The 27,740-nt window shown below is 43.3% G+C and overlaps 1 protein-coding gene across 1 annotated transcript; it reads right to left on the bottom strand.

The window, feature by feature from the left end:
- Positions 1-320: 320 nt before the first annotated feature.
- On the bottom strand, positions 321-4,382 carry TRH (thyrotropin releasing hormone). The gene is made up of 3 exons (XM_050958407.1): positions 4,243-4,382; positions 2,955-3,166; positions 321-1,701 (listed from the first exon to the last, which is right to left on the bottom strand). The coding sequence occupies exons 2-3, from the start codon at positions 3,142-3,144 to the stop codon at positions 1,106-1,108; spliced, it is 786 nt and encodes a 261-aa protein (XP_050814364.1). The 5' UTR covers positions 3,145-3,166; positions 4,243-4,382; the 3' UTR covers positions 321-1,105.
- Between the last annotated feature and the right edge of the window lie 23,358 nt (positions 4,383-27,740).

The following is a 27,740-nucleotide window of genomic DNA, read 5'->3' as shown; positions in this document are numbered from 1 at the left end:
CATGTTATTGAATTGCATTTGCACAACCATAAAGGACACCCAAAGTTACAATGGGATTGACTATTGATATTTATTAATTGTTCATGCTAAATAAACACCTTGCAGAATCTGTAGACCACATAAAGTGAAAACGTTTTTTAATGAGGAGCGGGAGAAACTGAATTAGAAGAACAACAAAAATTCTCCTATAGAGAAAATGCCTGCTTGTTGCAATTTAAAATGTTGCTGTCTAATAAAGAGAAGACATCGGTTTCAAATCAAATGACTGAAATGTAGATGTATTGATTAGAGGACCCTGCTGTGTAGTCACACACACGGTTCTTCTCAACTTGTTGAATTGTTATGACATGTTAAATGTCCTTGTTCTGTAGTTTTCTAAATGAAATATTGTTTGGTTTTGAGTCGTTTGTTTGAAGGCAAGGTTTAAAGCTAAACATCCAGTTTGTTACATATGCGCATAATCTCTCTCTGCCCAGGAATTAATGTTTATTATCAGAATAGGCTGAAGTGCATAAGCGTACATGTTTCACTAATGTATTATTTAAAAGTAAAACCCTGTTAAATTTCATTTTGAAATCACTTCATGTTGTTGTTGTTGTAGTTGTTCTCTCCCACTCTGTAAATTCACTTGTATTCCCTTGTTTTCACTTACATGGCTCTTCTTATGCAATTATTCTGCTTCATCATCTAGTATCCTGAACTCATATAACGGGGCCATTCTAGCCCTCATTGGTGGGTCCACATAAAGGATCATCTTAGAGCCTGATCCTGTAAGATACTGAGCACCCTCAATTACCATGTTGGTGGGAGTTGAAGGCACTCAGCACTTGGCAGGATTAAGCCTAGTGCCCTGAGTCAGCAAAGTAAGCACATCCTTAACTTTAAATATGTGAGATGTGCCATTTACTTCAGTGGGACCATGTACATGCGTAGTATCTAGCTGAATCAGGGCTTTAATCCTCGAGGACTTTAGCTTTATTTCTAAGGAGTTACTCATATGGCAGGTCAGCAGCAGAGAGTAGGGAGGGGAATGAACAGAACTTTAGGTGGCCTGGCAGATCACACTGAATCAAATGTAAATGATGGCCAATGCAATCGCCCTTTCTCACTTCTCTGCTCCTGCTTCACCTTCCCAAGCAAACCTCCTCCCAGGATGCTGCTGCTTCTCTTCTACTCTGCCGTTGTTGACATTATCTAGTAACTCGAGCAAGAAGCTGCCTTTGCGACAGTTGAAGGAATCCTGGAGGTCACAGGGGGCATCATAATCTGGACTTTCAGAATCCATGTATCTTCTTCCAGGGTGCTGGCGTTTCTCCATGTCTTGGTCGCCCAGATCCAGCTTGTCATCCCAGCTCCTCTTGCCAGGATGTTGACGCTTGTTGTAAATCAGAGACCTCTTGCCCGGGTGTTGCCTTTTGGATAGTTCATTCCGAAAGGCCAGTTCAGTGCTAGGGATATCAACATACTGGTCCCACAATGACCTCCTGCCAGGATGCTGTCTCTTCTGCAGCTCCATGTCACTGTCAAGGTCATCGTCTTCCTCTCTTTTCCCTGGATGTTGTCTCTTCTGAGTTTCTCCATAAGATGCCTCTTCCTCATCTTCCCTTTTCCCAGGGTGCTGCCTCTTCTCTAGGTCACTGGGGAATCTCTTCCCAGGGTGTTGTCTTTTGGAAAACGAGTCTGGCTGAGGAGCGCTTGGTTCTGTCCAAGGAAATGACCAGCGTTAATGAACTTTCGTGATTATCATTACTCATCTGGAAGCTGAACTGTGAGCTCCCTGGGGTATATTTATTATAGCTCTGGAGGGAGCATAGGGTTATATGCCACTCCCAGTCACACCACTGTAAACCTAGAGCAACTCTGTGGAGTGGAATGGAGTTACTCTGGATGGGGTAGCCAAGTGCAGACTGACATATGATCATTTCAGCAAGGATGGTTTGAAAGAAAAAAAAATCCAGTCTGAAAAAGAATTGGGAGGCAATCCAATGATAGGACCCAATATGCTATTCTAGAGCATTGCTCCATAGAAATTTGGGAAAGGGGGCTGCTGTAAAGTCAGGCTAGGGGCTGGAGGCACAGGGGCAGTGTGAGGCGCTTAGTTGCAGTGCCAGCAGAGGTGGGTACAGGGCAGGAGCTGCATGCCAGGGGAGGTGGTAGGGCTGAGTGGCAGGTAGAGGCAGGGGAGTAAAGGACATCTTGAAAGTCTGGGAACTCAGTGCAACCAGTTCTTATGATTTTTATTGCATGTCTTGCGATATTTATACCTTTTCTTAAAGCCCTAGCTCCTGGATTCATATGACTACCTGAGAATCTCTGCTTTCATTTAAAAAAAGAAAAGTAAGTTTCTAGGAAGGTGAGGGTGGGCTTTCTAGGGCCAGCTCCCTTCTCCCTTTCCTTCTGGCAACAGGACCTGCAGCTACCTGCACCTTTTCTTCCACAAGCTTCCGATCAGGGCCAGTTTCTGCTGCTGTGGCTGTTGGGAGCAGAGGATTTGTGAGATGTTGCCAGCGGCAGCCTGGGCACTCCATGGAAATGTGACCCCTTGCATTCTGACAGGGGGAGTGTGAGTGGTAAGGAGCATCTGATGTCCAGGTGACAAGGAGGCTAGCAGGGAGCAGCTGAGAGTACGATTGCCTTGTTTTAACTTTAGAGCTGCCCCTGCAGGAACCTTCTGTACAGGCAGGTTCATCACAGTGATTCTATCATCCCTTCTGAAGCATCTTCTACATGATGCCAGGCTAGGTGGAGCATTGGTCTGATCTGGTGCAGCAGTTCCCAGGCTCCCTAGGGAAGAAAATCTCTTTTCCTGATTTCTCTGTGTCACAGCTGGCCTAACTCTTCCCCCCTTTTATTTATTATTCTCAGAAAAGAAAAATAGACCCTAGGAACTAAGCACAACGAAATTAAAGATCGCCATCTAAGCAGCGTGCTAACAGCACCAATGTCACGTCTACCTTTATTAGTCTCTTCCTCCTCTTCTGCTTTCTTAAGGATAGACCGAAGGATGATGCTTTCTGCCCTTTGCAGGATGTCATCCAAATGGCTTCTATCTCCATTCTCGTTTGCCTCTGGAATGAGCTGCCCCAGACTGACACAGACACTGGAGAGAGTTAGGGAGAGCAGCAGCAGCCGGATGGATGTCATTGTGGGAAAGGAGTTCCTGCAGCTTTTATGGGAAAGTAAAGGACAGGGAAGAGCAATGGAACAAAACCAACAATAATTACAATGTACCTAGTAACTCAGGAAGAAGCCTGGGTAAGTACAAAGCGCTCTGAGCTGCTGCAGAGACTGGAGTGTCTCATGGAAATTATTTCCTGTCCCTTTTAATTTTTCTTACCGCTCTCTCACTTTGTTTGACGTGCTCCAAAGAATTTGCAAATTCTTTGTAGGTAATGTCAAGGGCTAGCTCACTTTCTGTACAGAACAGCTATTTGGGTTTTAAATGTCATATACATTTAGCATTTTTTAATATCTTTTGATCAGACTATTCTAGCCTTCCCTTTTGAAACTGTTAGCATATTGTTTTGTATTTTACACATGCACGTACACCTGCCCCAAGGATGGTTTTCATTAAATAACTCCCTCTGTTAAACTAAAGGACTGCCTTAAAATAATCCCAGGGTTTGCAGCACAGTTTTGTTCTGCCTTTAGTTAGAAATTCACCTTAAATAAGCAACTGAGTTTTCTTTCTTGTGGGTACACACTCAAAATGGGGGGGGGGTGAGTGAGAGAGAGATTCATATAATATATTTGTGCACTCTTAGGTCAGGGACTATCTTCTGTGTTTGGAAAGCACCTACCACTTTTTGGTCAAGTCAAAGAATATCATCACATTTTACAACCCACATGCATAAAAATAGTATCTACATGTTCTGATCTGTGTCTGGAATTTCTGAAGCACCTAACACATTTTCTCTAAGTTCTGATCATTTATTTACCAAACAGTGAAGTTCATGTTATTATGTTCATGTATGTTACTATGCATTCCAATTAGCTAAATAATATCCCTAGCAGACTTGCTCAGTGAAAGAAATACACACTCTCTGCTAAAAGTTTTAGAAGACAATACACCAGTTTCTAAACAGAAAACAAGTGTTACCTCTCTTAATGGCAGACTTCTATTACTCTCTGACAAAATCCTTGAATAGTGGCTCTAACAGTGGCATGCTGAGGAATGCTATACTATCCAGTACAATCTTAAGAAGAAAAGGTAAGGAGGCAGCTTAAAAATGTATAAATTACCTGGATTGTGTTTTCTGGGTTTGGTTGATCTTTCTCCCAAGAGGATCTTCAGTTCATTCCTTCTTTAGATGTATTTGCACATCTGAGCTTCAGAGTTTTCCTTCTTTACTACAGACACTTGCAGTATCCAATAGAACGGGTGCGAAGTTCTCTTTGGATGGCTAGTGCCTCCCTACTTATATTGTGCCGCCTCTGGACCCATTATGCAAATAGCTTTGAGATGATTTAGTTGAGGTAGCTTTTTTTTTTTTTCATTGATGTCAGAGATCTGAGTTTTGGATGCACTTTAAAATTGACAGTTGTTGCCAACCCCCTTGTATTAGCCCTGGACTCCAAATGCTGCTATTTTTCATCCCCTAAGGGGATTATATTGGATCTTATGCATCACAGAAAGGAGCTGCTTTATTTTTTTCTCCCCTGCTTAAACTGAGATGCTCCTATGCCTTATATTAAGCAAGCAGTGCAGAGTAAAAGCAAAGGGACCAGGTAATTTACCATGCTAAGGAAACAAAACCATGGGGGTGGGGAAGGAGCACACAGGGCTAGATTTATACCAGTTGAGAATCTGACACAATATCCTGAGTGGCTACAAAAACTCTTTTTAACTTCTGATTCCATCTTCTTTTCTTAGAGACGCTGTTCATAAACAATATGCTAGAATGTATAAGGCATAGCAATGGATATCAAAATGCTACATAAAGCACTTATTTATTTTTTATTATAATAACTGGCAATAATTCCTCTCTAAAGAATCTATCTATTTTAAAATATTTCCACATAGTACTGGTCAACATATATACCAGAGAGCCAAACCTGGAAAGTTAATGGACTGTATTAAAAATTAAGTACAAGAATATAAAGAAGTCTCAAGGAAAAATATAAATTAAAGCATCACTAGTTGAACCTGACTTTTTTTTTTAAAAGAGGTCAGACAGAAAGGTATTTGGGGAGGGGTGGGGAGGGATATATCTTTTTCTAAGGCTTTTAGTCCTATCCCTATCACCAGCAAATAGACCCAAGAAGATTAACAATTGACTCTAAAACACACACAGCTAATTAAGTCCCAGTAGGGTGCAAAGAAAAGGCTAGCTCTTTCAAAATCCTTATTCTTGTGAGTAATCTTTACTGAGAGTAGTGGTCCTGTTCACCTCAGTGGGGTTACTCATATGAGTAAAAATTACTCAAAGACATACTGGTTTTTAGGCTTTGACTCCAAGTTATTAATTTGAGTTTTTCAAATGAAGGGATGGAACCAAGTAAAATTAACATTCTTCTGAATTCCCATTAATTAACACATTGTCACAAACACAGAATGGGCCTTGTATATTCTTCTCTGTACTGTTATCAAAGAGTTTAATGATAAAGTTGTTTTCTCTCTGTAGTAGTTGCTCACAGAAACCAGCTGCCAGATCTGCATGGATGCTGCTGCCCCTTTCCTGCCTGTGCCACTAGCATTTAACTGTTCTCCAGGGTGCTATCCTGAAACCAGAATCAGAAGGTGTATTGGACATTATAACAATGCACCGGATTTAAGTCCATATCAGACATGTGCAGAGGTCACCTGGTCCTGATCTGGCCCTACAAAATTGTATTTGTTGCTATTCCAACTAATTTGTGAATGGAATCCATGTGGAGCATCATCTGAGGTGTATATTTGGGATCGGGAATCCCTGGTGTGTGAGCTGGCCCTTGACTTAGTAGCACAATTGTACCAGTTCCATTGTCTTTTGGGTCTTGGATCTGGGAGAGAAAAGGCAGCATTTGGCATGTGAATCCCTAATGGAAAAATCCTATAGAACCAAATATGGATGAAGCCAATAGTTTTCTATAGAAATTACCATAATGCCCATTGAATTTAATTTAAAAAGAGAACTTTTCTGTAGCTTTTTTGCAGAATTTTCTATTAAACTCTAAATGATGGATCAAAAAACCTACAGAGAGGTTATAACTATCTGTTAAATTCTCTAGGAGTAAAATCCTGGCTCCACTGAAGTGGTTTAAACGGAGCCAGAATTTCAACCAAGGACTCTTCTATGAGGGATTGCAGTCACCGGTTGACTTTTGGCTTGCTATCTAAAGTTATCTTCAGGAATGAATGAGATACAACATATGCAGTCATGTCTGATCTTAGTTACGGGAGTGAAAATCTGAGCGTCAAATCCTATTTCATTGACACAAGTGTAAATCTGGAGTAACTTCACTCCATGGAGTTTCTCTGGATTTAGACTATTGTTTAAATAGTTTTTTGTAAAGAATTTATCTTAAAATGAGCATTTTTTTTCTTCTTATTGGGTTCAAAATCCTTTCCCTTAAGGAAGCCTGAGCAGCGATAAAGACGTCTTATAAACCAAACAGATTCACAGCTCTATAAAGCTGCTGTCATCTCTAATCTAAGAATCTGTCAACATTGCTTGCAGTATAACAGACAGCATGATCCAAGATCTACAGGGTCAACATTGCAAAGAAATTAGATTCAAGTATCAGGCTACTTTACTGTAACTAAGCAGTTATATTTCTTACGGTAAATAATAAAGAAATCCCATCAAAAACAGCAGAGTCTCTAGCACAGACTAAATTCATAGGGCAAGTGATTTTCAGAAAAGTGTTAGAGCTTTTCAGAAAGCTGCAGAATGCTGTTAGGTTTTTAAGAGCCTTCAGTTATTTCAGAGAGGTGCTTGTTGAAGAGCAATAAATATCTAATTATGTATAGCTTAGGTGCAAGTTTACTCAACCACAGGCCTGATCCATAGCCCATAGAAGTCTATGGGAGTCTTTGGCCAGTATCCTGTCTTCCAATTAGGTCTTTAGACTAAAGATCCTTAGCCGGTGTAAATCTAGCCCTTTGTGTTCCCATTGTGTTGTTTCCTTCTATGTATTTGAATTATCTGATTCTTTTAAAATTCTGCCACTTTTAATAAGGGCCAGATCCTGGTCCTTAGGTGAAAAACGTATAAGGGATGTAAATCCTCATGCTTCAGGTTATAAACCATCCACTGTAGTAAAGTTCCCTCTGCAAAGGGTCCCCTGTTCCTTGCAAACAGCTCTCACCTCAAACCTTACAAACTCACTGCACCAAATATGTCTCTCAGGACATTTCTCCATAAAAAGAAACATGTAAGAGATCTACAGAAAGCTCGTGATTTGTCAAAATTCATAATCCTTGTGAGACGTACACACAGGTGATAATGGAGTAAAAATTAGTCACAAGGGGTTAATGGCTCAGTGATGGTCCATTCGAGCAGAGGGGGGTTTAGCTGGTGATGCAATGCAATACTAAATTATTTAGGATTGCCCAATGCTAAGACTTTCAGTGGAAAACCATCAGAGGCAACTGCACACAATCAAAACCACTTGAATGTTTTAGAAAAAGGAACTTTACAAGAAGACAGGTTTGCCAGGTCTGCGAATAGAAACAAAAGGCTGTGCTCAGTATAACCCAGAGGAGGGAGAAGCACTCGATATCTACTGACGAAGTGCCTTGTGGAGCGGGGGTGGTTTCATGAATCTGGGTCTTGTTCAGTCCATTGCAGAGCTGGTTGGTTTCACTTTAGGGGGAAACCCTACTTTGTTAGACAGGCAAGGTAACCATTGATAAATGTAGGTAGGATCTAGGTTTGCATTTTGTGACTTTGTAGTATTGTAACCATTTGTAGTTAAATTGGGACATATCATAAAACAGAAGGAGGATTATTTAAGTGCCCACAAGTGCTGTGTGGTTTACAGGAGTGGTGGTTTAAGGTAAAACTAGTAAACTGGGGTACACTGCACCTGTGGGGACAGAGGATCTGGGATTTCTGTGAGAAGCTGGATATCGCAGGGGAATGATTCAAAAGGACGCAGAGACTGGGGTTCACCTATTAACCTGCAAAGCCAAGTTGGGCTGGCATAGCCCTGAGGAGAGTGCTTGAGTCAGTGGTGGAAAGGCCCCTGGTGGCAGGGAGGTGACACCCAGCCAGGCACAGGTAAGCCTCCTTCACACTGAAGGCAGGAGGTAATAAGGTAACTCACAGTCCTGGGTGCCCCAGGAACTCTCTCAGTCCCAAAGAGCAGTTTATTGCCCATAATTGCCCCTTTCTCTGAAGCATCATTGACCACGGTTGGAAGGCAGGATACTGGACTAAATGGACCATCTCCTCTGATGTGGCCATTCCTGAGCACATGAGCTGTGCCGAGGGGAACCACACAGAGCTGGAGATGATGTAAAGTGGTGTAGCTCCCTTGAAGTCAATGGCATTTGTGCCAATTTGCACCAGCTGGTGATCTGGCCCTCAAATTCCTCCTTCCACTCCCTCAGAGCAGAGGTTGGTCACAAAGCACCTGACTATCCTTTCCTTTTCTATGGGCTGCAATAGCATATGGGGACCACGGTGCATCTCCTATTTAGCTATTCATCCACTGGCCAGACTCCAAATCTCTCACTGTGTAGGTCCATGGTGGAGATTCCTGCTGGTGAGCACAGCCTGAGCTAGTACTGTGGTGGATGCACTATAAATACCATAGACAGTCATGTTCCCGGGGTTAGCAAGGCCCCTATCATAACTTTTCTGCACCCAGCTCCTCAACGTGCAGCAGAACAGCACTGATTCTTCTGTATTCAAGATCATCGCCTGCAGCCCTGACCTGGGACAGAACATTTAGCTCTGGGAAAGTTTTTTTCTTTTTTTAAGACAAAAAACACTACCTACAGTTAGAATAGCCATGCACTATTTCACCTCTCTGCTACTGCTGCAGTCAGCCAGGGAAGAAAGCAAGGGAACAAATTCTATGCTTTACCACACAAGGAAGGAAAGCAGTGGAGCAGAGACTTGAGGGGGCTTCTGTCCCATGAGCTGGACCTGGGAGCAGGGAATCTGCATTTGCTAGTTGGAAAGGGTAGAGAAGGAAGCATGAAAATAATATTAAGAAAATGCCCTAGAAAAGGGAAGGTCAGAAACCCAAATGACCTGGAACAATGCAGATGACAGTGAGCTTCCGGCAGCATGGGAGCCATCAATAGAACGGCCTCTGTGCAATCAGGTGTATGGCGGTAGATTGTTTAGTTCAGTCAAGTTCAGCATGAGGTGCAGCATTTCCATGCCCAGTGTAGTAAATTTCATAACCATCTTTGGTCATCTTGTCAGCTTCTTCTTCCAAATCCCCACTACTTTATCCTCACTGAACAGCCATGCACCATGGGTTAGATTGTGCCTATCCCCGCCCCACCCCCAATGCAGCAAGACTGCCCAAGGGGGGGTGAGAAAGGACTGGAGAGAGCTGAACTGGCAAATGGTGAGGGGAGCAGCAAGGGCATCTCCGCTCCACGCTTGCCCAGTGCTCCCAGAGGCATTGAAACAGCCTCATACACAATGCTTCTGGAAACAGCTGCCAGTGTGTAGCACTGTAGCGAGGCGGTGTGGCTCCCCTCCCCCTCAGGGAGGGTCGAGCCCCGTCAGTCATCCACAGGGGCGGGGCTGCTGGGCGGAAGTCCCGCCCCTCAAAGGGTCAGGCGGCGACCCGGAAGAATAAAAGCCGGGCCCCAGCCTTCAGTTGTGGCTCGGCCACCGGCAGAAGCAGACGTGCCTGTGGCTGCTCATGACTGGGAGGCTGCCCAAGCCAGAGGTTGAGACCAGGAGCTGCCAGAGCTGCCTCGCCCCTACTACGGCCCCGAGGAGCCCCCAGACCAGGCGTGGCCCAAATTCCTCAAAACCCTACCGGACCTGCCGCCCAGCCCGGATTGGGAGGAACCGATGGTCCTGGACGTCTCTGGAACAGAGGCCCCGGACCAGGTAGGAATAGAGGGGGAATTAGGAAGTAGCCCGGGGCAGCTGACTCCAGTGAGGCTGCAGAGCTACCGTTGCCCATGTCAGTGTGTTGCGGTCAGGACCCCACTGACCACCAGTAGCAGTGACAACCGCTACCAGGGCCCCGGGCTGGAACGCAGAGGAGTGGGTGGGCCTGCATTCCCCCTGCCACCCGTAACCGGGTGGCAGATTCCCCCTCTCCCCGGTCGGAGAGGCCTGTAACTGTTTAAACTGTGTTTGGTGCCCCGCCCGAGCGAAGGGCTGGGCCCCCTTTGACTTTGCCGCTGCTCTGGCCTGCTCCAAAGGGCCAGGGCTGGTTAAACTGTGTTTGGTGCCCGCCCGAGCCAAGGGCTGGGCCCCCTCTGACTTTGCCGCTGCTCTGCCCTGCTCCAAAGGGCCAGGGCTGGTTAAACTGTGTTTGGTGCACGCCTGAACCAAGGGCTGGGCCCCCTCTGACTTTGTCACTACTCTGACCTGCCGAACAGGCCAGAGCAGGTTGTAATTGCAGGGAAGACATCGAGGCCGGTGTGGCTCCCCTTCCCCTCAGGGAGGGTCGAGCCCTGGCGGAACCCGTCTACAAGCACCCTCTTGCAATATCATCAGTGGCTTAAAGCTATAGCCTGGGCCTATGTTAGCTCACTTTTCTGTGGGGGGATTTCTCTCTGAGAGGGTATTTGAAATATTTTCAGATTCATCCAGCCAAGGATACTCCAGCGTTCTACTGAAACCAAGAAGTTCAGACAGCTTCCATGAACACATGCACACCGGGTTAGCTCATGGAAAAACTAATAATTTGATATTAAAAATCTGTTCTCCACACGAATGTATTTCATCCTGGGGTAAATAGAATCTCATTTCTTCACTTAAGATGCGGCAGGTCAACATAGTGTGTCCCTTGGCTCTCTGGAGATCATGTGATAGCCAAGACTTAAGCTTTTGGAGCTACATAAGGCTTTAATTCTGATGTTATGGTGTAATGGCCATGCAACTGGGATTATGCTATGTGTCTTCCAAAGGCAGCTCTATGTGATGTTCAAACATTACAAGTGTCAGCTGGAAAAAGAACTCCGTTCCTAGGACAGATCAGTCTTCTCTTTCAAGTCTGAAATGTGGTGTTGTCTGCATTCAGGAGCAAGGTAACGGTGGCTTAGTTGCAGCAGGAGCTCCAGCCTCAGAGAAAGCTCTGGCCAGGGCTCTAAAGGCACTGATACAGCCGGGAATCTGTGGAGGATCTGTTCACCCACTCTCCATCCAGTGCTGTCCCCTATGCTTCCAGTTCCTTCATCTGTGTATTAGGCTATATTGACTTTAATCAAAAGTGGATGGCCCCTGGAAAGATTAACAGACCAGATTCTCCATTGTTATGCATTTTGTGCAGTCATTTGCATTAGCACAAAATGAATGCAAAGTGGGTGTAAAACACCATCAACTGCAAATGGCCGTGCCTAACCCTCACTTTGTACAGGAGTAAATGACTACATAAGGTGCAGGTCAATGGAGAATTGGGTCCTAATGTTTTATACCCAATCTTCCATTTGTGTGCTGGCCATAGCCAAAGCAACAAGATGCCCTATGATACCACCATGGAATTAAAGTAGTAATTTTACTAATCAGTAAATGAAACAGGGGACCAGAGGGGAAGAAGGAGGAAGAATTGCATTTGTTTCATACAGGGCTTTATAAAAGTAAAACACAGCAACTGTGCTGTTTTCCAGGAAGGCTGTCCTGATAAGCCCCTGAAGCCAAGCATGCCTTCCAAATTAAAAAAATGAGGATGTTTTTGTCATGTGTCTGAAGGTTTCAGTAATTCTGAATGGATTCCTAATCTCACCTTGGTATAGCTTTTTTCCCTCCTTCAGTTCATCACCTTTTCTCAATCATTTTAGCCTCTTTTTCCAGTCCTTTAAGGCCTTCAGAAGCAACTGGATTGTAATCTTTCAAAGTAGTGGTTAGCTGCTGAATCACAAAGTACCAAGTTGAAGTCAATGGAGCTATGATGATTTACCCTAGCTGAGGATGTGGCCTAGGAGCCTTTAATTCTGTGTAAACATTTATTTGTACCATAAACATTGCTGAACAATTCATTGGTTGTATTTTTTCAGCACTTGTGGCATTAGGCCACAGCCCAGCCTTTCATTCCTAGACTTCATCTCCCTGATATTTTTAATGTGATCCTACCTTCCTAATGGCATCTATCATGTCACTCTTCCTCTTGGCTCAGGCACTGGGATTTGTGTCTGTCTGTCAGAAGTTAAATGTAATCTACAAAGTCACCAGCAGAAGGTGCTATATAGTTGCACCGGCAACATTGCTCCCCTCCTCTCTGGCCAAGCGCATGGATTACTTGAGATGTCAGATGTCCTCCACCCCAGGTGAGCTGCAGTTCCAGGCTCATGCTCAGAGCTCCCATCACAATACCCAGCAAGGCGGGGCTGTGATTTAATGTGTTCATGCCACAGTGTAGCACCCATGTACCACATATGGTTAGAGTGTGCAGTGTGACAAATGGAATGCCGAGGAGAAGACTGCAGGAATCCTTCCCTAATGCCCCAGGCCACGCAGGTGCAAACTGATCTGGGATTCACACTGAGAGAATGGCTTCAGACAAAGAAGTGCCTTGACACCTCAGGGAGTTTAGAGGAGCTAATGTTCCAGCAGCCAGGGATTGCAGGAGGCAAGGATGCCCCAGCCATGCCCATTTGCCTCTGGAAATGCCCTTTATGCTGATAGAAGGGGCATGGCATTGTGCTGCTACACTGGCACTGTGCTCCCAGAAATTCCCTTTAGCCCGAGAGACTCCTCAGGGGGCGGGTTAAGCTGGCTTTCTGACTGTTTTGAGCCCAAGAGTCAGGCTCATAACTTCAGTGGGGTTGTGTGGGATGAAATTCAACAGCCTGGGGCCCCACATTTCCTTTTTACAGCCATCCTTTCAAAAAAGACACTCCCTAAATGCATCAGTTCAAAGATAATGTGACTAATTGTGCAGTGAGAGGTGAGAAAGGAGGTCAGTTTCATTTATCATTAATAAAATGTGTCCAGCTAGAGTTTAAATAAAGGGATCCCCTCAGAGAAACCAGTTAAGAGGGGCATAATCCTGCCTTCCTGGTGCACCACTGAGCAGAGATCCTCTAGTAGTGTAAAATGTGTCGCTCCATCGATTTCAATGGATTATTTGATTTCAATGGAGCTATGCCAATTTATACAGGCTGAGAATCACTCTTTCAGTTACTTTCTAGGCAATTATTGCCATGTATAATTGTGTTAAAAATCATAGCATAGCTTTTAATGAACTTCTTTAAAGAGGGATGCTTATACTGAAACATTTCCAAAGGACTTTTGTTTTATTAGCAATACTTTTGCTGTCTTACCTGTGGCAAATAGTCTTTTTTCATATACTAATTTATTGTATCACCCAGCCTTTGCTGTATTAAATTTTCTCCTGAAACTGATCTTTCAGCCTTGTAAAAGATGTCTGGAGGTTGAATTTATTAGTGATAAAATGAGGTGCCCTTTCATCCCACTCACTGCACAATTACTCATGATCATTTTGAATCAATGATTTTAGGGAGCTGTTTTTCTGAAATTACAGGGCCACATTTGGTGCTAGGTTTTGCCCTCTGAAGCCTTGGGGTTGCACAGAGGCATTTCTGCTATCATGCCAGCACTATCTTGCTGTGATATGAATCAGTGATTTATGAATTTAAAATTTAGGGGACATATACCATGAAGCATGAGGGTTTAAATCAACTGCTGACTGCCTGGAGTTAGGAAGAAACTTCTCCCTGGGCAGATTATTGAAGAATTGTCCATTGTGGATTATTGGCCACTGCTGGAGATGTGCTACTGACCTAGATAGACTGTTGGTCTGATCTGAGATAGCAGTTCCTAGGGGGATCATGTAAGGTAACAGTTGCTATGGAAACTGCTTTTATTGAACTGTTGAATAAAAAATTGTTGCATGAAATTAATGTGCAGCCTGCCAGAGTGTGTGTGTGATGCTCAGTGAAATGGAACAGAGAGTTTAAGTGACTTGCCTAACTTCACACATCCTTTCAGTAGAAGAATTGGGAACAGAAACCAGGAGCCCCTTCTCCACTCTGATCACTTACAGTTTGGCAGAATTCCCTCGTTCACCGAGACAAATATTTCATAATCAATCAAAAAGACCTGTGCTTTTCTTCTTAAAAATAGTATCTACATGCCATTGCTTCCATCTGTAAGCTGGAGAGAAATATCTGTCTTAGATATTTATAGCATGTCATTCCTGGCAGTAGGTACAAATTAGCACTGATCACTAAATCTAGCTTCCTGGCTCTTGAAATGATTGCATTGTCTCGGTTACCCAGATGCTGTTTCACCATTTCAAAATGGCAGCAAGACTGGGTTGTTCTCTCTGGAGTCCTTTTTTTTCTTGCACTGTTGTAAATCCATTGCAGTAAGTGGGGTTCCATGAGCATGAATTAGAGGAAAATCAGACCCTCTCTCTCTCCCAGGAGAATCTGAAATTTTTTTTAAGTTGAATCTCCCCTTTTAATTTGCTACTTAACTGGGACTAATCAGGCAGACATTGAGGAAGACTTCTGTCATGCACAGTTCATGAACAGCTGCCTCTTTCTCTGACACTTGGGGCAATGGCATCCAAAACATAAATTCTCAGGTTTCAGAATGTAAATTGGTCATCCTGTAGGCAGGGGGGAAAGGATTTTCCTTGCCCAGGATATTACATTGCACAATTATCCAGGTGCATTTTTGTTGTCATGGAAGGGTGGCTCCACCTTCTTCCTCCTCTATCTTTTCTACTTCTTTATTTGTGTAGCATCAGAGGTGTGCTAGGCATACATTACTGAAACATCAGATGCTGGTCATTGCAAGAGGCAAGATTCCAGACCAGGCAGTCAAGTGATCTGCCCTGATCTGGAAGCTCATCCATGCTATTAAAATGTGTCTAGCCAATGCAGATTAAAACACCTATGGACTTAGTTGTGTATGAAGTCACTTTGTGCAAGCCTGCCCTGATGAAGTCATAAGCAGAAGCTGCATAACTGGGCCCCTGTGTAACAAGTATGCCCCGCTATATGAGCACCGCTGCAGAGATCTCAGCAGAATGTGCAATATCCCACCTGGCTTCATTTCAGGTACACCAGAAAACTGGGAAATAATAAATAAGAATACTTAGCTGGGAAGGGCAAATCTATGAGACTGAGGAGAAAGCATGTCTCTATTCTTGTTCTAGCCTCCGGCTCTGTCCATGGTGCTGAATGCTCATGCAGCTACTTGGTTCAAACCCTGGCAGGAGATTATTGGTTTTGTTTCTGGCTCAGGACATGAGGCCTGACCCACACTTCTCTGAGTAGCTGCTGAGTTAGGTCATGTGACTGAATTGCCTATGAGTATTTGGGAATTAACATGACCATATATACAGAGTGTGGATTACCATGAAATGGGGTCCTGATCCAATACAACAGGAGGGCTTTGGATTCTGTGGGGCCATTTGAATTCCTGCTCTTCCCTCCCATGCAGAAAACAAATCAAAGTACCTCCAACTTATTACATGCTTGTGGCATTCCTTGCCATCCCTTCTGCTTCCATATCCTCTCTGATGATGGTGAGGAGGCTCATCACCATCATCTGATGCCAGCTTTTCTGGATTCCTGAGCCCCTGCCTAGTTCAAGGTCTGGATTTGTGGATCCTGCCTTAATTACTGCTGAATATGGGCCCATCTCTAGTTGCCAGTTAACCCACAAGCTCTCAGGTGTCAGGAATAGAAGCTGGTTCTGGAGCCCCTTGAAGAGTTTACTCAGATGCCAAAAAAAAGTTCATGGTTCCATAATTTAACAATTAGCTTATGGGAGGCCAGTGTTTCAGTGTAACTGAAACATGGGTTAACACCTCTGAGCAGGCAAGTTCTACACAAAATAGTCATTTTGTCTGGATAAATATGGAAGAATTCTCTTCTAAGAAATGTTTTCTGCATCCTTTCCCCACCATTTAGAACTGAAGGATCACCACTTGCAGACCAATAAAACCGTGAGCTTGCTAAATCCCACATGGGCATGCAAGTGAACTCTCTACAAGAACAAAATGATCTCTGTTTGGCATTAAAATGCCACGGCCAAGGCCACAAACCAGACCATCCTATGCAACTGAGCTGCCATCGAGACAGTTGAAAAATCTTTCATGCCTTTGAAAACAAAGACAATCACAGGACTAGATCGTCTCAGGAATGAGATTCAGCATATTACCCTTCTAGAGGAGAACTGCAGGTCTAAAACACTGTTCCCTCATCCCATAGAACTCCCTCAGTAAAATTTGAAGGGCAGGGATTGGGCAGATGGGTTTGGAGCCAAGGGCCAAATGGACACCATGGCATCCTCCCCAGCAGATCATGGAGTGGAAATCTGATTAGAAGTTCATGCTGTTTGTCCGGATGTACCCCCTAAAGACTGGAGGGAGTGGATTCATTGGAATCTTTTGCAGAGCGAACCTTGCAGAGTTTTTTGATCCCTTAGGAGGAGGGTGTCTGGGCACCTCTTGCTCACAACCAGTGTGAGGAGGGGGCAAACACATCATCAGGCATGAGGAAAACCAAAAGTCTTTGGGAACGTTATTACTGATTGATGCTACTGAACATCCCTACAAGCTCTGATGGCTAATACTGAATCCCACTGTACTGTAAATGTCACAGAAGAACAAAAGCCCAGCAGAGGTCCTAACTGTGAAATCTTTCAGTTGCTGTCTCGTTCTTCAGAGAATATAGGAATGATACAACCTAATTCGATAGCTACCAGCCTGAGAGTTTTGCACACTTTCATGTTTGCAAAACTACAAGCTTAATATCTTGAATTCCTTGAAACTAATAGGAATCCCTTTGAGGAAACTTAATATAGGCAGAGAGTAGATATTCTGGCTTGGCTAATGAATAGGACTGGTACTGAATGAGATGAGGGCATTAATTTATGAGCAGGGAAGTTCTTAATAGAATTACTGAGTAAATTCCACATGGATTGCAAACAAATCCCCTTAACAATTTACATCCATAAAGAGCAGAGAAGCCTATTGTACTTGGAAGCGAGGGAAAAACTTCCATACAGTTCAGAACTGCATTTATTTATACTCTCTTTCAGCAACATGTCACTTATATCAGCTAAACTGATTTACAGTTTAATGAGAAAGCAAAACCAAGGCTTTATGACATTAATCCCACATATCAGTTCGCTGACAGACTTTTCAATACTAAACAGCACATTATGAAGTCAGCGCTTGACAGGATTAATTGTATACTTAAGAGTCAGTTTAACTCACAGTTTGTTCCTTCTGGGGTAGCAGTGGTTCAGAAATAAAGATCTCAGCGGATCTCACTGTAATGTTTCTTTATTCTGTAATTAACTCTGCCATGTTTATGCAAGGTCATTTTCACAGGATTCCAGTAAAATGGGGCTGTGAATGCACCACAGAGAGAGAATGATCCTCTTCAGAAAGGACATTCTTATGAGCCTGAATGGCAGAATAAATTGTCCAATGCCCATCCACTGTGTTTCAAACCAAACAGTGTTGCCTAATGAAATAGAAAAGGCAGAACCCAATACCACTGGGCACTAAAAGCAATAGCTGTCCATCCTGTGGTCTCATCACTGCTGTTAATGATGGTGCAGCCATCAAGAGATCCTTACTCAATTCCAAACAGGGAATTAGTCACAGGAAAAAGCAAATTTCAAGAGTTCAGTCTGCCTTGTAAAGAAGTTACTGCTGAGCTGTGGATAAACTCATGATGCAGGAAGGTAGCAGAATAATGGAGAGATTCGATTTATGAATGATGGAAAAGGCAGGTTTCCAGCTTGCTTTTAAATAACAAGAAGGTAGGATTTTCTGATAAATACTGTTTGTCTCATACCTTGTATAGGACAAGTCTGGGTTGGCATGTTGGATGTTGCTATTTCCCTTAAACAGTGCACTCCTTACAAGTGCAACATATTAGCTCATTTCTTTTGTGCTACTTTAAGTCATTTGGATGAATTATTTTACCCTGGATGCTGACACACCCTAATTATGCTGGCAGAGCTCAAAGGATGGGAGCAGAGATACTTCCCCAACTGTCATTGGATGTGAGGAAGATCTCAGGATACACTTGCACATCTTGGAACACTGTGTTCATGTTATTAAACACAAAAATCCTCCCTTGAAGACTAAAGAACTCTTGCAATGATGGTGCACATCATTGTCTGTCAAACAAGAGATAAAGGACTTCAATGGAAGTGTGTCTGAGAAAGACAATGAATATAAACTGAGTAAGGAGCTCAGGGTATGGGCCTTCAGATCTCTTCAAGACTGACTGTAGAATGACTTCCTCTTGAGAATTGGACAGTTCATTCATGGCAGCTTTTAAATTTAAAAATACAGAATCATTTGTTGCTGCTTTCAGTTGCTGTCAACTGCTATTAATTTATACAGATTATTCAAAATAGTGCCCTAAACCCTTGCTAAAGGATGTAGTTTAATTGAGTTTTGTTGTTGCCGTTGCTATGTGCATTTATGTCTGGTTATCCACATGGTCCAATAGGAAAGAGAAACAGGGCTAATGAGAAAACCAGACAAGCAGGCCGGTTGCTCTTGTGCCTGAATATGTAAATAGCAGTAATTAATCTAAGTTCAGCTTAAAGCAGAGGAAGTGGAAGCAGAAAGTCATATTTATAAAGGAGCCTCAAGCTGGGGTCCAGTTCTGGAGGCACAGTTTTGTTTTCAGGTACCAATGTGGTTGAACTATTCATCATAAATAACATTTGTCACAAGTAACTCCTTTTTATGATTAGTGAATTGTCCATGAACTGATTCCTATTTTCTACAAATATATTTGTCATTCTAAGTAGTCACTGAACTATTTGCCCAATCCTTTACTGACCATTTGCTTTGACTATTCATCAGTCATGGCCCAGATTGTGAGGTTCATCACCCTAAAATGAATGTTAATTGCTATTAATATAATTCATTTGTATTGCAAAAGTGCCTGCAGGCCCCAATCAGGGATCAGAACCCCATTGTGCTTGGTGCTGTGTGCATGAGTAAAACAAAGACACCGCCTGCCTGGGAGAGCTCACAATCTAGGAGTATGACAAGATGCAACAAGTGGATGAAACAGACAGAGTTAGTGAGATGACAAGGTAGTTGTAAACCTCTTGAAGTTTTGCATAACTGTGTCATTTCAGAGGTCTCAGTAGTCCCAGGTCATGACCAGCCTCCTCAGTGCCAGATGGAATTGTTTCATAGGCATCAGAACAGAGGCAGGTTTTAAGGAGGGGGTCTGAATTTTGATAGGGAGTTCTCCTCCGTAAGGGAAGGCGTGGGAGAAAGCACAAAGGAGCTTGTTGAAGTGAACAAGCAGGTGTCGCTGGCAGAATGAAGGCAGCTTGGGTGTCTGATACATTTAATGCAGGTTCTTGGTGAACAGAGACTTACACACTTTCCAGGATGAGTTTTCAGACAATAACCATTTGTATTAAAATTCAGAAAACTATCAAAATTTGTGACCATTTTAATGAATTCCAGGTGGCTGGCTGGCTATCTAATCTACCTGCCTATCTGGCCCCTGTTGACTTAGTATTTGATCATGGGTCTACTCTAGAATAGCAAATAATATAGCCATGCAAATGGCAGAATTGCAGACTCTGAGATTTTATTGTCAAAATATTCAAACACCAGTATGTTTTGTTTTTTACTCTTTGATCAACTTTAGATAATATCAGACATCTAACTACCGGATCTGTGAGTACAACAAATAATAGACATCCACATACTACAATTTGTGCCCACAATTAATGGTGCTTGCACAACTGGAGGTTGTTTTAAAAATCAAACCTCAGCTGCGGTAAGACTGAGGAATAGGGGCCATTAATTGTCTGGGAAAAGCTACACCTTAGATATTGCTAATAACCTTGTATTATTGTTGCTTATGTTGGCATATACAAAATGTGTCTGTAAGGAGGCTTTTAGCAGGAGAAGTTCACTGGGTCTTTGTATTAGAATAGCCCCTTCTCTGAGGGGTTGAGTTAATTATCTGGCTAATGCGATCGGAGTTTTCACATGATGCACTTCATTCAGAATGGCTCTCTAGCTCACCATTCCCTGTAATTTGGATGAAGGTCACCACCCAACAAAGAGACTAGGGGACTTTTAAAAACCCAGCCCTTTGTGCAAGTACGGCACAATTTCTTCCTGAATTGTAATGTGCATAACGACAGGGACCTTTGCATCATTTACATCTTCAAAATAATTTGCTGAGGCTACATAATAACAATAAGTTTCTTCCACTGACTTCACTCGGGGCTCTTATGTGGGGGCCAACAAAATGAACTGAGAAGTAAGGGGTACTCAGCTGCTATTTGGAAATAGAGGTTATAATTAAGCCTCTTTCCATCAGTCAAATACTGGACATCCCACTCAAGTCTGACCCTCTGAGAAGGGGAAGACGGGTGTGTGACCAGCAAGACAGGCTGAAGAGACCGTAAGTCCAGAAATGTATTTATTATCGGGTGTTTAGAAACATGCAGTAATGACTGCTGTGATATATTTGTGGTCTCCTAGGAACTTCGCAACGATGCACACAATGCTGTATTGTCCAAAGCAATCTTTTAAAAACCTCCACTACAAAAACTGCATTGACGGGCTAGGGCTGAACTCTGGCTTTTCCTTTCAAACTCCTGTGGGGAGGCGGAGGTGGGAGCCACACTGTAGCAGCTGAGTGGTGATTCTTCAAGGCATTCTGCATATGTCTGCCCACTTTAATCCCTGCTTCCATTTGGGGGGCCTTGGATATGGACTTCTCTTGTGGTCATAGTGTCCACAAGTAACTGGTGCTGACCTTGAATAGAAAGGTAGAGTTAAAAGCTACAGAAGAATGGTTTGGTGATGCAAACTCGTGCAGCTGTATAAAGCACTGAGCTGGGAATCAGGAGCCCTAGGTTCTATTCCCAGCTCTCCCAGTTACTGAACTCTGTGACCTAAGGAGCCGATCCAACTGCTATTGAAGTCAATGGGAACCTTCTCCTCAACTTCAGTGGAAGACAGAACTGGCCCGTAAGCTTTGAGTTTTGTGTTCTCTCTCTCTCTCTCTCTCTCTCTCTCTCTCTCTAAAAGTAGAATAATTAGATGTATCCGATGGGCGCGTGATTATGTCAATGTCTGTAAAGTGCTTTGAAATCTTCAGATGGAAGCTAGAGAAGTGCAAAGCATTATTAATCGTTATTTCCAAGGTAGTGGGTGAACGGGTATCAGAAGCACGGAGGGTCTGGGTTTCAGGTTTGATTTAAGAAGAATGCAAAGAGAACATTTATATTTAATTATGCTCCAATTTAGCCTTCCTCTCACTATGAATTGTACAGTAATTTTGGCCTAAGAAGAACGGTGTGAATTGCTGAGGAATGGCTTCAGGGAGTTGTTATGACTAATCTAACATGATTCTTGTTATAAGCAAAACAGACTAGAATACCAATACGGATGGATTTCCACTGGCACTGTACCAACCCAGATAGTTAAATCTGGGTCCTGTAAGTGAGCTTCAACTACAGTAACTTATTAAATTATCAAAGCATCTGTTGACTGGTCAACTAAGATATCACAGGGGTAGACTCCGTTCCCCATGTATCCCATGAGTACAACCTTACTCCAAAAGTAGTCTCATTGGGAGTACGTATGGACGCACAGGGGCTAGAAACAAAGATGGATAATGAACATTATCATAGAGAATCTGCTAACTCCACAAACTTTAACCACTCTATCTCCAGTCATCTTTGTTTAAAGCAGATTGCTATAAAACATGTTTCTTGGCTCCCAAAAATGTGTTGCATGCTTTCTTTGTGTTAGTGCCCATTACATCCCTTCCCAGTCCCTTGCTAGGCATCAGGCTCAGAGTCCTCGTTCACAGTACAATGCAAAATAAAATCTGGGAATTCTAGAAACGTATTCTAGAAAGGCCACTAGGCAGGGTGTTCAACTTTATATTTCTATACTTATCAATGGGAAAATGTAACATGACACTTTTGCATTTTGAGAGAAAATGTCTCATCAGAAACAGGAAGTTGATAGACTGTTTTTTAAATCCTTTCAGAAGCTCTCACCAATAATCTGTGATTATTTCTGAGCCTTTCCTTGTTTAAATTGAATAAGTAGAGCACAAATCTTATTGCATGGGGAAATTATGGAAATGCTGTGGATCACCTAATAAACAGGTGCCGTTAGTACTTCATTAACATCACTACATAGAAAAGGCATCTTTCTGTCATTTGAATAAAAAATTATCTCTGAGCCAACATCAGAGTAAATTTTACTGCCCTTCCAGGATTGCACATGCCTTTTTTTCCCCCTCCTCTATTGAAAAGCAATAACTCCATCTTCCTTAGACTCTCATTCAGTTTGGAATGGGGGCCAGCTATTGAGCAAAGTAATTCTGTATTGGTAAAGATTTCCATAGACTAAAAGGAAGGTCTTTCAGAGGAGCTGCCCAAGGAAATCTGGATTTTCCATTTCCTTCTCCTTTTACTGAATAGAAAAGATTATCTATGGTTTAAGACACAGTCTAGGACAATTTCTATGGAGGGGGCTAAAGGTAAAGGCTGAATAGTCTATCTACTAGATCTCCATAGTCTTTTCTTTTTTCTTTGCCCTGTGGAATGAAGCTAATGCATTTATGGCCCCATTATTAGAAATACTTTGATTATTATCATTATAATGACAGCACATAGAGGGTCCAACCAAGAACCCATTGTGCTAGATGCTGTACAAGCACATGAGACCCCTTTTGCCCTGAAAAATCTAATCAGAGAAAACAGAAAGGGTGAGAGGGAATCAAAGCACAGAGAGAAGTGATTTGCTCATATCAGGAGAGGGGTGGGATTATTAGCCACAGTTTTTCATAAGCAATATTGCATTCAGATTCAGGTTATGGCACGTGGCCATCTAGTTACCTATCTGTGCAGGTATGATATTCTGTGCTAACCTGTCGCGTACTGTTGCTGAGAGCTGTTAAACAGCAGCTCCAGTTTATCGGTGGGTGAAGGCAGTCTGATACAGTGGTCAAATCACTTTGGGATCCTATTAAATGTCTCGTTTTTATTCATTATTAGTATGATGCTTTGTTCACACTTGGCTCCTTTCCCACATTACTTCCCCCGGGCCATGCTGTTTTCTGTGCAAGTGCTGCCTGGAGGACCCACTGGGATCCTTAATCTTGACAGGTTTACAAGCTATGAAACTGTCAAGCTATCTCCTAGCTTCAGCTCTGTTTGAAATCACTGAATGAATTGCTCCTTGGTGGCCCAATCCCACAAGGCATTGAGCATCTTCTCAGATATTTTGTGCATCTTCTTCTCCCATTGACTCTAGTGGGAACTAAAGACACTCAGCACTGCTCAGGATGAGACCCTGGGTCAGTGACTTTCATATAGCATCGCTCGGGTTGAAATTCCTGTGCGAGCCCAAACCCAACCTCATATTTTAGGTTCAGGTGAAATGCTTCTGACCCTCCGTTATTTGTGTGCTGTGGAAGGTTGCCTAGGCCCCACTTGTGAACAAAGGCCTAAGGTAGCTCCTTAAAGTGTTTTGCTGATAGGAGAAATGTTGCTGTGACAACTGGATGAAGGAGAGATGGGCTTGAATATGATTGGTTAATGTTTGTGCCCTGTCACTTAGTTCACTATGTAAAGTGATCATAGGGTTTGCTGAATAAACACTGACTCTGGGCTATAAGGTAGTAATGTACTTGGGCTCCAGGTTACAAAAGACTTATGCTAGAGAAGGGGAAATGGAATTACTGTGGAATTTGCATTGTTGTTTAGACCAATGGTTCTCAGTGTTCATTTTCCTGCATCCAAGAATATCTCATAATCCTTTGTGACACTGCTTGTGGAATTTCAAGAAATAATGAGATGTTTTTTGGGTACTGCAGGGTGGGGATGGAGGTGGTGAACGGTGGAGGGCTGTGTTTGGGACTGGTAGGGATATTGATTGCTGGGTGAGGGCTGGTGTTGGGTTTAATGGTTGTGTGGGGGAGTGGTGAGGCTGGCTGCTGAGTGGGTTACTTGCTGGGGGCCGGGCATGGGGCAATGGGACTGTTTATGTTGTGGGGGGGTAGAGTTGGGTTCTGCTAATACCCATGGAAAGGTGGCCAAATGCTTGCAAATGAGGTTTCCAGCCATGCTTTGGCAGGGAAATGTGGTGGTTGAAGTGAAGTTGAGGAGCACGTTGAGCAGACCAGGCAACCTTTCAAAAGGCCGGAATGCAGCAGAACCAGTGCAGTTTCACTGCCTGCTAAGGGGTGGGACAGGCTGTAGAAAGCCCACAGGAGCTCCACACTTCCTGGCCCAGAGAGGTTCTAGAAGCAGGAAAGCAGTTGGGTAAGGGATGTGCAGGGTGTTAGCAGTTGAGGAACAACTATGCAGATTTACCAGACAACTCGTAGCCCCTGAATACAGGTGAGCAAAGCAGTCCCAGAGGCAGAGGCGGCTCTAGGTATTTTGCCGCCCCAAGCACGGCAGGCAGGCTGCCTTCAGCGGCTTGCCGGTGGGAGGTCCCCGGTCCCGCGGATTCGGCAGCCCACCTGCATGCTGGTGCCAGGAGCTGCCCCTGCCCAGAGGCTACAACCACAGTGGCTGCAAGGTGGCCTTTTGGGCAGGATCTATTCAGACCTTGCACAGGGGGCTTGGAACTAGGGTCACTTATGACTAAATTCACTGGAAAATACAAATTCAAAGCCCTTTACGGGGAAGGTCAAGGCCATTAACGTAAAATACCAAAGCCCAAGCATGAGGGAAGCTCTGATTTTTCTTGGTGGGAAAAGATGGTTACATATTTGAAAGGTGGGGTTGGGTTTTTTTTAATGCATTATTCTGCCACCCACTTGAAAAACAGGCCTCCCTCTGCACATGACAAGAAGAGTTTTCCAGGGGTCTATTGTAAAATAGAAAATTGCAGAACATAGACACAAATTTGTATGGTATATTTTGCTTGCAAGCACTGCAGCAACGTTTCCCCTTCTGAGACTAGTGGCTTGACTATGCCACAAGCCGGTAGTTTTTTGGGTGTGGCGACTGCATGGGAGAATAAACTGCAGGGCACGCAAAATGGAACATCATCTATTTATGCCGTTGTATGGGTACATTGAAGTTAAAGGGCCAAATTCATGCAACCCAATTGACTTCCTCAGTGGAGTTCACGAATTTAGTCCAACATTTCCTTAATAAATGGACGTCCTTTGAAAGCGCATTAGAAGCAGGGGGGGTTGCATGGAGAATTTCACACAGAACATGTATGAAACTAATTAAAGTCAAGGGGATGTAAGCCTTGAAATCACCACATCCTGGGCCTTTGGAAGTAGCAGGGTGCTCAGTAGCTTCATGGCGGTACAGAAGATCTGAGCTAGTCCTAAAGCTGACTCTGAGTTACTGGTGAGGTTCCTTGGCCTATAGACAGGAGTTCAGCTTTGACAATCATGCTAAGCATAATGTGCTCATTCAGTAGTGGGTTACGATTTACATTGCAAAGTTCTTACGTGTTCTTCACTTGTATGGTAGCTGTGGACCATTTCATTACAGTGTTAGTGATGTAGTGGTAGGGAGCTTATAACTACCATTACCAAATAAATTATTAGTTTAATTTGACTTCTAGCCCAGGATCCTGGTCACATATTGCTTTTTCTGGACCAAGTATAATCATTAAGTTATCTGCAATAACATATCAATACTATGTACCAAGCAAATGCTAGTGGTACATAGTCACCCAGCCCATGGCAAAGTGACAGTACCTCCCCCTTCTCTACTCCCCCTGCCAAAAACAAACAAACAGAACCCCACCCCCATGAAATCTGCACTTATAGCAGTAGATTTTGCAAAGATCTCAGCTCCAGTTTAGGCACCACACTAAGTGGCCAGATTTTCAAAGCGCTCTTTATCTTGGGTGCTTACTCTTTTGAAATCTGGACATAGGAGCAGAATGGCAGCAAAGGCCTTTTGAAATATCTTCCCCTTATTAGGTGTCTAAATGGGAGCTGAGCTCTGTTATACTGAATGAGTCAAATTCTGCTCTCATTTGCACGGATGTAAATTCAGAGTCACTTCATTGGCTTCTAAACTAATTTATGGAAGCTCAAGTGGAAAAATAAGTGTATATTAAAAACACCAAGCTACAGTATCTTTGTACTTTGAAAATCTCCCCCTAACTGCAGACCTGTAAAATGGATGAACTTTCTGTATTATTCCAATTCACTAGGTATCTCAAACTAGGGGTTGCTAAAGATATTTGCTTATTTCACTTCCCTGCTACATAAAAGTATCTCAGTCTCCTTGCTACCCTCCATGCTTCAAATGACTCAGATAAACTAATGACTCATGAAGTGACTGCCCACTCCAGTTTAAATATTACCTGCTGTAAAATGAAAAAAAAAATCCAAAGAAGTTGATTTCTGTTCATAAAAGAAACTTTCTCTATAATGTTGCTGAGAAAAATGCCAGATAGTTTTGTGAATCTGAGAGGCTTCTGAAATAAACATGAACTTGCAAAGAGAACTCATTTAGGCAGGTACAATACACCACCATGGATTTTGGGTGGTAATAAGTCCCACTTCATTCAAATTGACACCAGTAGGAACCCAGGACACCAAATCCTTCCCCAGGGTAAGTCCACTGACTTCAAAATCAAGACCAAGCTGATATCTGAGAGGCAAGTGCAAAGTAAATCCTCTATCGATCTGGATAATTTACATGGCGTAGCCCTTTGTCAAGTCTGTGAAAGGCTAACAGTGCTGGCCGGACTCCTCTCCAGTGATCATATTAACCACTGCTATAAGCAGATACAGCTCCCAGGGAAGTCAATGGGAGTCACGTCCACTTTGCACTGAATTTGGCCCAGAGTATGTATTCGAGACTTCCAGAAAAAAGTGAGGAAGAAATTAGGAACCAGAGGCCAGATCTTCAGCATAGATGTGTGTAAATTAGATTTACCTCAGCTGGAGATCTGGCTCCCAGATGTTTCTCTTTGTTCTGGCTCCCACAGGTTTTTTCTTTTCTTTTCCTTTTCTCCTTTATTTCTCTGAAACAGCCTTATTGTGAATCTCCTGGTATATGCAAGCAGAGACCCCATTCCTTTTCCTTGCAGTTTAAGGGAGAGGCATGCCAGAGGGATGTTTGGGGGAATTATAAGGGTTAAAGCCTGTATTCCCCATTAGAGAAAATATTTGGTTTCTGGACAAGGACCAGCAGCAACCTCAAAAAGCTTCAAAGCCCTTCAAGAGGGGCGACAACAAGGTTTGGTTTTGGAGGCAGAGTTTGCTCTTCAGGGAGGGTCTTACACGCAGGAGTCATCCATCTGCAGTTTACACCCACCAGCCAGCTTGGGTGAAAAGACATCCAGCTGAGGCATATTCACTGAGACAATGGACCAGGGCGAGAGAAATGAAAGGGGGACAGTCTCAGCTGTACAATGAGTAGCTTTTATCCTTCCTGTAGGGATCTACCATCCTTATATTGGCCTAGTGGGAAAAATACAGCACCAGGAGGTCGCCTTAGGATAATTGCTAAGGGTTGGCGTTAGCCATCTCCACGGGGCGCCAGCATGTCTAGAACCCGGTTATATAAAAGAAGTAAACAAGGTCATAAATCGACCCTTATATAATCAAGGCTTATGTAAGCAGTAATTACCCAATCAACAGTTACTAGATGCATGTAAAGCGCGTGATA

Source organism: Gopherus flavomarginatus, chromosome 6, assembly GCF_025201925.1.
Source record: "Gopherus flavomarginatus isolate rGopFla2 chromosome 6, rGopFla2.mat.asm, whole genome shotgun sequence".
Lineage (NCBI taxonomy): Eukaryota > Metazoa > Chordata > Testudines > Testudinidae > Gopherus > Gopherus flavomarginatus.
This window is presented reverse-complemented; position numbering and strand designations above follow the sequence as displayed.